The sequence below is a fragment of the Neopelma chrysocephalum genome, unplaced genomic scaffold (assembly GCF_003984885.1).
Source record: "Neopelma chrysocephalum unplaced genomic scaffold, ASM398488v2 Primary Assembly neopelma1_363, whole genome shotgun sequence".
NCBI lineage: Eukaryota > Metazoa > Chordata > Aves > Passeriformes > Pipridae > Neopelma > Neopelma chrysocephalum.
In genome coordinates this window covers 104,084-112,888 of record NW_020898027.1, presented here as the reverse complement: position 1 = coordinate 112,888, position 8,805 = coordinate 104,084, and the positions used below count along the sequence as shown (strand labels likewise).

General features: G+C 47.2%; 1 protein-coding gene across 1 annotated transcript in view; it reads right to left on the bottom strand.

The window, feature by feature from the left end:
• FBN3 (fibrillin 3) overlaps positions 1–8,805 on the bottom strand; it is a 125,852-nt gene that overhangs the window by 84,365 nt on the left and 32,682 nt on the right. The window contains exon 2 of the mRNA XM_027706108.1: positions 104–186. Within this exon, the coding sequence (XP_027561909.1) occupies positions 104–186 (83 nt within the window). The remainder of the gene's footprint in view (positions 1–103; positions 187–8,805) is intronic.

Below are 8,805 nucleotides of genomic sequence, written 5' to 3'. Positions count from 1 at the left end.
CCCAGGAATTGCTGTGGGTTGGGAAACATCCTGTCATCCCAAGTGTGAGCTGGGCCTCCCTTCCCAAAGCTTCCCAGGGGGGTGGATCCTGGTGGATACTCACGGACAATGCACTGGTTCCCTCCGGGCAGCGTTTTCCAGCCGGGACAGCAGTAGGAATGGAACCTGGAGCCGCAGACATTGGGCCTGAAAATGAAAAATAAGGGTTTTCCTCTGGTTCTGGGCAGTGCCAGGGGGTAAATCCAGCTGTGGCACGGCTGCAGGACAGCAGGGAATGGCTCCTCCAGGGATATTTCCCTGGCAAACTCCATTCCCTGTTAAATGGGATAAACCGTGTTTAATTCCCATCGAATTTTAATAACTGACTTGTGCCCTCGTGTGCAGAATGCTCTGGGTTAAAAACCTTTATTTGGGTTTTAAGAGCCCCAAAAGGGTTGGTTGATCTGTTTGGGTTTGTTTTTTTTTAAATCCTGATTCATCCCCGATTGTCCAGAGCAACAAATAAATCTCATTTTCCAGGGAACAGCCTCCCTTTATTTCCCTGTTATTTGTTTCCCTGTTATTTATTTCCTTGTTATTTATTTCTGCCACCAGCAAGGAACACGATTCGGTGCTTGGGTTGGGGGAGGCAAAGGGTAAATCTGAATTTTGATCCCAATTTTTCCAAAAACCTGGGCCTGAGGTTGGCACAAACTGGGAAGAAAAGTTCACTCTGAGCAAAGGAGGAATTTTAACTGATATTCACATATATTTATATTATAGATATATTTATATTTTTAAACTTATAGTGAATTTATATATAATATATATTTATAATGAATTTATATCTATTTACACTTACAGTGAATTTATATCAAATACATAGAGATATATACAGAGATATATTCCTATATTTGCTAAGAAGAGTGGGATGAGATTCCAGAGGAGAGGAGAACACGGTGCTGCCATCAAACAGCCCATTCCCAAAGAAAATGCTGTTTACAGAGGAATTTTAACTAATCTACAAATATATTTATATTATATATAATTTATATTTTTATACTCATAGCGAATTTATATCTAATCTATATTTATAATGAATTTATATCTAATATATTTGTGCTTATAGTGAAATTATATCCAATATATATTTATTTGGGCTTATATCTAATATATATCTAATATATATTTTATATTAATATTATACTAATATTATATTAAATATATATTCATACATATATAAATATATAAAAATATTTTTATATTTAGATGTATTTATATATTATGTATAATATAAAAATATATTTATATATTTATAAAATAAAATATATTTTTATATTATATATTTATAAATATAAGTATATATAAAAATATATATTTATATGTATTTATGTATATAAATACATATAAACATATATTTATAGTGAATTTCTAATTTCAGGTCCTGCAGAATCTGATTTCAGCACAGGGATGGGACCAACCACCCAAAGAACATTAATTTTTAACATTAATTTTTAACATTAATGCACCAACTGTCATCCAACCTTGGCCTCAGGATACCTCAAACCTTGGTGGAGATTAAAGAATATTACAGAGCCATTTTATCAGGCAAAAGACTCAGAGAGGTTTTAGTTTTGGGGTGTTTTTTGGCCAAAATCAGTGAAGGAACAGGAATCTGGCATCGATCCCGTGGGTCAAGGCAGAAGGAAGTTGAATGAAATCGGTGACAAAGTGGAGTATTTTGAATTTTGGTGGCAAATTCCAGCTCTTTCCAAAAGAGATTCAGCCAAGGATTCCATCCAGCTCCATGCAGGGATCCTGGGAGAGGTCCTGGGCACCCTTTTCCACTGAGAGTCAAACTCCAAAATCCCAAATTGTTCCTCCCAAACCGGCCTTTTCGAAGCATATGCTAAAAATTAACCAGAGTTTCAAAACAAACCACGGGGAGAATCCAGTTTGAATGGGGCTGAGATTAATCTGGTGGCCCAGGAATGACCTGGAGGGAGAATGAAATCGGATTCCAAAGCAATAACTCAGCGAGGAGAAGAAGGAAAATAAATAAAAAAATAACATCTTCAGCAGATTTGGGACAAAAACGCTTTTAAAATGAACTGTTATCTCCAGGCTGGGAAATACAAGCTGGAATCCCATCACTGGGGATAAAAGGGATGTCGTGGAATTATGGAATCTTGGAATGGTTTGGGTTGGAAGGGACCTTAAAGTCCATCCAGTGCCACCCCCTGCCACGGGCAGGGACACCTTCCACTAGCCCAGGGTGCTCCAACCTGGCCTTGGACACTTCCAGGGATCCAGGGGCAGCCACAGCTTCTCTGGGAATTCCATCCCAGCCCCTCCTCACTCTCCCAGCCAGGAATTCCTTCCCAATATCCCACCTAAATTTCCCCTCTTTCACTTTGAAGCCATTCCCTGTGTCCTGTCCTTCCATCCCTTGTCCCAAATCCCTCTCCAGCTCTCCTGGAGCCCCTTCAGGCCCTGGAAGGAGCTCTCAGGTCTCCCTGGAGCCTTCTCTTCTCCTTGGACACTTCCAGGGATGGGGCAGTCACAGCTTCACTGGGAAAACCTGTGCCAGGACCTCCCCACCCTCTCAGGCAGGAATTCCTCCCCAGTATCCCACCTAAATTTCCCCTCTTTCACTTTGAAGCCATTCCCTGTATCCTGTCCCTCCATTCCTTGTCCCAAATCCCTCTCCAGCTCTCCCTTCAGGCCCTGGAAGGGGCTCTCAGGTCTCCCAGGAGCCTTCCCTTCTCCAGCCTGGCCTTGGACACTTCCAGGGATGGGGATGGAACAATCAGTCCTAAATTAAAAAAACCAAGAGGGTTTTATAACCCTCCTCACCCTCAGCTTTGCTTCCTTGCTCCCAAGGGGAGTTTATCCAGAGTGGATGCATTCCAGGAGCATTTTTCCATGGTTGTGCCGCTGAGGTGGTGCCAATTCCCACAGGAATTTCCCTTTGGGTGTCAGAACCCTGGAGATCAGAGCCCTCTACCCTAATCCAAGCAGGTCCTGGTTTAATCCCTGGAGCAGCCAGTGAGAAGCTGAAATAGTCACATTTGTGCTGGTCCTTCCCAGCAGCGTTTTCTGACAAAAGGACCCACTGCTGGTCCAGCCCCTGGTTCAACTGCTGCAAAACCCGACCTGGGATCATCCCTGAAAAGGCTGGAAGGGCTCAGCTGCTGAAGACAATTAAATGCCAAGGAAGGACAGAGGGAAAAGCAACTCTGGGTCCTCTTTGCCCACTTTAAATGAACAATGGGATTGAGGAGATAAGCAGGGGCAGAGCCAGCAGGAATTTCAATGATGGCACCAAAAGCTGCCCTCTGGCAGTGCCTCCATCGGAGAGAGCTGGAAAACGCCAAGGAAAAAAAAATAAACCACGGGAATAGAGCGGAGCTGCGACCACGGGATGTGAAACGCTGCTGGCAAGAGGAGCCCTCCTCCCGAATCCACCAGGGGCTGGGAGGCAGGAGGGAGGGCTGGGAGACGTTCCCTGCCCGCAGGCTGGGGGTGCCAGCCCTGCTGTGGGCACGGGGCACGAGGGGCTGCTGGAAAAAGCTGGAAAAAACAACCTGGAGTGGTCGTTTATGGGCCCAGCGAGGAGCTGAGAAGGGCTCAGCCCTGCCAGTTGTTGTCAGAAGCCGAGTGTGATTCCAGCAGGACTGGACTCGTTGTTAAAGGTGGGACTCCCCAGGCTGAGGAGTCTCTGCAGGCTCAGATTCCAGCCAAAAAAAAATGGTCACAATCACCCTGAAGTCACCAAAGTGAAGTCACCAAAGTTAAGTCACCCTGAGTTTCCTGCTCGCCCGCAGCTTTGTCCCCAACACACACACACAGAGCAAGGCTTTGCCATGGGAGACAACTCCCAGCTGGAGTGAAGCCCCCAAATCCTCCCCAGAGAGCTCTGCCCAGTCACTAATTGGGGGAATAACCGATGTCCCAGGAGCACTTTTCCTCCCACAGCTAATGAACCCCCGGCTGCTCGGGGTGGGAGTTTTCCAGACAGCGGGAGCAGCAGCCCGGGATTTGTCTCCCCTGTCACGGGCAATCAATGCACCTCAGTGGTCACCAGCCTTCCTAAAGTCCTATTTCCACTCCTTAAAATTACAGGAAGGCAGGAATAAATGAAAATTGGTGGATTGCCAGGGCTGGGGGGGAGAGGACTCTCAGAGATGTTCTGCTCTGCTCAGGGCTTTGCTGCCCTGGCTGCTCCTGCATCCTCCTCCTCCTCGCTGGTCTCATTCAGCACATTAATTCAGGAAGAATTCATTGCTTTGGGACAATTTCCTGCTCTTCTCACCAGCTGGAGAGACCCTGAGATTCCCTGAGCTGGAATTAGCTCTGCTTGCACGCTCAGAGGTCCAGCAAATGCTGTTCCCAACTCGTCGCGTTCTGCCTGGAAAAGTTGGGATGGATACCTGCTACCTGAGCAGATCCCAGTCATCCTTCCTTTTCCTCCCTGCCACAACCTCAAACTTGGTCCTGTGGGGTGAAAACACGTCCCCTGGGCACGGGGAATCTCCTGGGCACCACTCTCCAAGGTGGAGATGCTAAGGAAGGACAGAGGGAAAAGCAACTCTGGCCATACCCGTCCTCTTTGTCCACTTTTCCCTGTTCAATGGGAAAAGGAGTCTGAGCTGAGTCCAGCAGCACTGAGTGATGGTTCCCTGGGCCAGTTGGGGTCTCTTGGCATGGGCAGAGATGCCACCACATCACCTCCCTCTCCAGGTTCCTCCTTGGATGAGGACGAGTCCCAGTTCCAGGGTCGGTGCCCTCGGAAACTCGACGGCTCCGTTTTTTGGGAACTAAGACTCGGTTAACAAAAGGATCCTTTGCTTTTTTCCCCCGGGCCCCAGATGGGAGTCAGGCAAGAGACCAAGCCCGAATTCCTTCTTCTCCAAGTGTTTCAAACAAAACACTCCTTCAAATCCCCCCTCCTGCCCTTGCCAAAGCACGACCGTGCGGGCGATGGTGAGGCCGGAGCTCGGCGAGCGGCAGCTTTCCCGGGATCCGGAGGATTTTGGGATGAGAAATCATGCACTGCTTTGGGTTGGGAGGGATCTTAAAACTCAACCTGTGGCCAGGGACACTTTCCACCATCCCAGGTTGCTCCAAGCTGGCCTTGGACACTTCCAGGGATGGGGCAGCCACAGCTTCTCTGGGAATTCCATCCCAGTCCCTCCTCACCCTCACAGCCAGGAATTCCTTCCCAATATCCCACCTAAATTCCCCCTCTTTCACTTTGAAGCCGTTCCCTGTGTCCTGTCCCTCCACCCCTTGTCCCAAGTCCCTCTCCAGCTCTCCTGGAGCCCCTTCAGGCCCTGGAAGAGGCTCTATGGTCTCCTTGGAACCTTCTCGTCTCCAACCTGGCCTTGGACACTTCCAGGGATGGGGATATTGAGTGGAGATTTGGGGATTGGGGAGAGGAATTTGGGGATTTTCGTGGGATTTCAATGGGATTTGGGGGGATTTTGGAGCCAAATCTGGCCGGTTTTGGACCAAAAAATGGCATTTTCAAGGTCCAAAATGGGGATATTGGGGTGCAAATTCCCAGGGGTTTAAGGTCAAATCCATCACATCAAAAGATCAAATCCATCGGATTTGGGACCTTGGGAATTCTGGGGGTGATTTTGAGGCGGATTTGCCCGGATTTGGGTGTGGTTTGGGGGATTTTGAGTGCGAGTTGGGGCCATTTCGCTGCGATTTTCAGGGAATTTTGCGGAAATCGGATGGAATTTTGTGGATTTGGGAATTCTGGGGGTGACTTTGAGGGTGATCTGGGGCAGATTTGGCTGTGCTTTGAGTGTATTTGGGGTGGGTTTTCCTGCAATTTTGGGCCAATTCGCTGCAATTTCTGTGGCTTTTTGTGGGAGTTGGATGGAACTTCTGTGAAATTTGCGTGGATTTGGGAATTTGGGATTTTGAGGGTGATCTGGGCTGGATTTGCCTCAATTTTGGGCACATTTGGGGCGGTTTTTACTGCGATTCATCACCGGATTTCAGACAGCCCTTCAGAGCCATCTCTGCTTCTCCAATCAATGAAAACTCAATAATTCCAGGCTAATGAAGATTTCTGATTCAATATTCCCAAAAGGAGGCCTGTCTGCCATCCAGGGAAGAGCTACTTTAGGGAAGGGACAGAGAAGTTTCTTCCTGGATTATTTGTGACCCCCCTGCAGCCCTTCTCTTATTGTGAAATTCCTGCCTCTCCACCCGAGCTGGAAATTTTTTCCCCTATAATTCAAGATCCTCTTGGGTTTTGATCTCTGGGGCTGATTTTTTTTTTTGCTGCTCTCACAACAATTCGGGGGCATCGAGTCACCCTCGGCCCCTCAGCGGGGATTTCCAGGGGGGGACAATAATTAATGCCAAATGTGAGGGTGGCTTTTGGCTATTCATGTCCCCCCCCCTCTCCCAGAGGGATTTGGGATTGTGTGGTGGCGTGAGAACAGAGCTGAAACAATGCTGACTCTGGGATCCTTGGAATGTTCATGCCCTCCCTGCTCCTGACTGAGCAGATCCCTCAAAGAAAGGCCACGAGTTGGATTTTTGGGGGAATTCTCGGGTGGATTTTTGGGGGAATTCTCAGGTGGATTTTTGGGGGAATTCTCAGTTTTAGAAGTGGTGTCTGGGTGTTCTCTGCTCACCCCCAGGCCTGTCAGTGCACACACATTGCTTGGGCGATTTGATAACCTGTTTGCAAAGGAAAAATTTGAGGAAAACCACTGGAAAACTCCGATCTGAGCGAGGCAACCCCTGCTCAATGTAAAGATAATTGGACCTGCAAATTCCTCCCAGGTGGAACACCACCCTCCTGTTCCCAAAAGCAGCCTGATGCCTCTTGGGAATTAGTGGAAATCCCTGATTCCTGATACCTCTTGGAATAAGTGGAAATCCCTCTGATTTCAACTCTTTCTGGGTCTAAAAATCAGGTTTTAAAGGTGCTGATTGTCCATGCCACGAGTAAAACTCCCACCCCAGGAACTCCCAACAGACATTTTGCAGGGTGACAGTGCAAGGACAAAAGTGTTCAGAACTCAGCACAAAAAAAACAAACATGGAATCCCCCAAAAGTTTAGGTTGGAAGGGACCTTAAGGCTCATCTCATTCCACGGGCAGGGACACCTCCCACTGTCCCAGGTTGCTCCAACCTGGCCTTGGACACTTCCAGGGATGGGGCAGCCACAGTTTCTCTGGGAAAATCTCCCCATTGAGAGATGGAATTCATTTTTTTTAATGATTATTCTTCAGTTTCATAAAAGAAATGAAGCAGAAGAGTCTTAAAAAGACTCTATAGAGGGTTTGGCTTCCTGCTGCTTTGGTCGAGGCCAAGTTCAAGCCCAATAATCCTCATGATTTTCTGTGTTATATTTTTTTAGCAAGGGGACCCCTAAAATGTCATTATACACCTTTTCTTTCACAATAATAATGGGGTTTTTTTCCCCCTTGATCCAGATCTTCACACATCTTTATGTGAGTGGTGGCAGGGAAAATCTGCCCTTATTTGTGCACCTTTAAATCCACACCCTAGAGATCAGCAAGGAGACACAGAGAGAAGACTTTCCTTTGAAAAAGACTAAAAATCCAACTGATTTCCAGGAACTGCTCAACACTTCCATTTGGAAAGCAGCATCACCCACTCCTCCACTTTTCCCCCCCCCCTCCCTTAAACTCTGAAATAAATCAAAACTTCAAACACAGTCCTTAAAACTTCCAGACAAACCCATATAACCCCTTCACTCCTCTGCCAGATAATCCCTTCCCATGCCAATACTCTCCTTGATGTTTCCTGCCCGGGCCAGAAGTCCAAGATCAACCATTTCATGACATAAATCAAGACACGCGAGGAAAAATTTAGGAAGAAAAGTCTCAAGTCAGGAGTTTCCAGCTGCCTCCTGAGTTCGGTTCCTGCTGTTGTTTGTAGGATTTCATCTCTGGCTCTGTGGATAAACTTGAGGTTTATGTGTGTGGAGGGCATGGAATGTGCTCAGGGCATGGATCACACCGGATCACGGCGACAGAAACTCCAGTTGCACCTTTAGTGGGGGAAATTTTCTGTATTTTGCCAATTAAATACTTTTTTTAAAGTATTTAAATTGCTGTAGTTAAAGGCTCTTTTGACCAGTAATTAAAGGAGATCTGCCTAAATTGAGTGAAGAATTAATCTGGCTGCCTAAATTAAGTGAGGAACTGGGACATTCCAGCTTTTGCTGCCTCTTAGTTCAGAGAATCAACAGAACCATTGAGGCTGGAAAAGACCTTTGAGGTCCTCAACCCACCCACCACCACCACGTTCTCCACCAAGCCACGTCCCCAGCTGCCACATCCACACATCCCTGGACACTTCCAGGGTTGGTGACTGCCCTGGGCACCCTGTGCCAGGGCTTCACAACCCTTTCTGGGGGAAAAAAACAAATCCCTCATGTCCAATATAAACCTCCCCTGGCACAACTCGAGGCCGTTTCCTCTGCTCCTGCTTCCTTGTTTTCCCTGGGAGAAGAGCCTGATCCCACCCGGCTCCATCCTCCTGGCAGGGAGTTGTTCTTGCTCCAAACAGGATTGTTCATTTTCAAGCAGGTTTTTCTACAGCTTGTAGGTCAAGATGTGAATATTTTTTTAAGGAAATAAAGGTGAATTTCTGCATTTAAAGGACTCTGAGGGATTGAGGAAATCGGATCCCGCAGCTCCGACAATTCCCTCACCAGGGGCTCTGAGGGACAGGGTGGGGTTGTTGGGGTGTCCTGGGCAGGGCCAGGCATTGGACTGATGATCCCTGGAGTGTATTCCATGGATCCTGTGATTCCCAGGAAT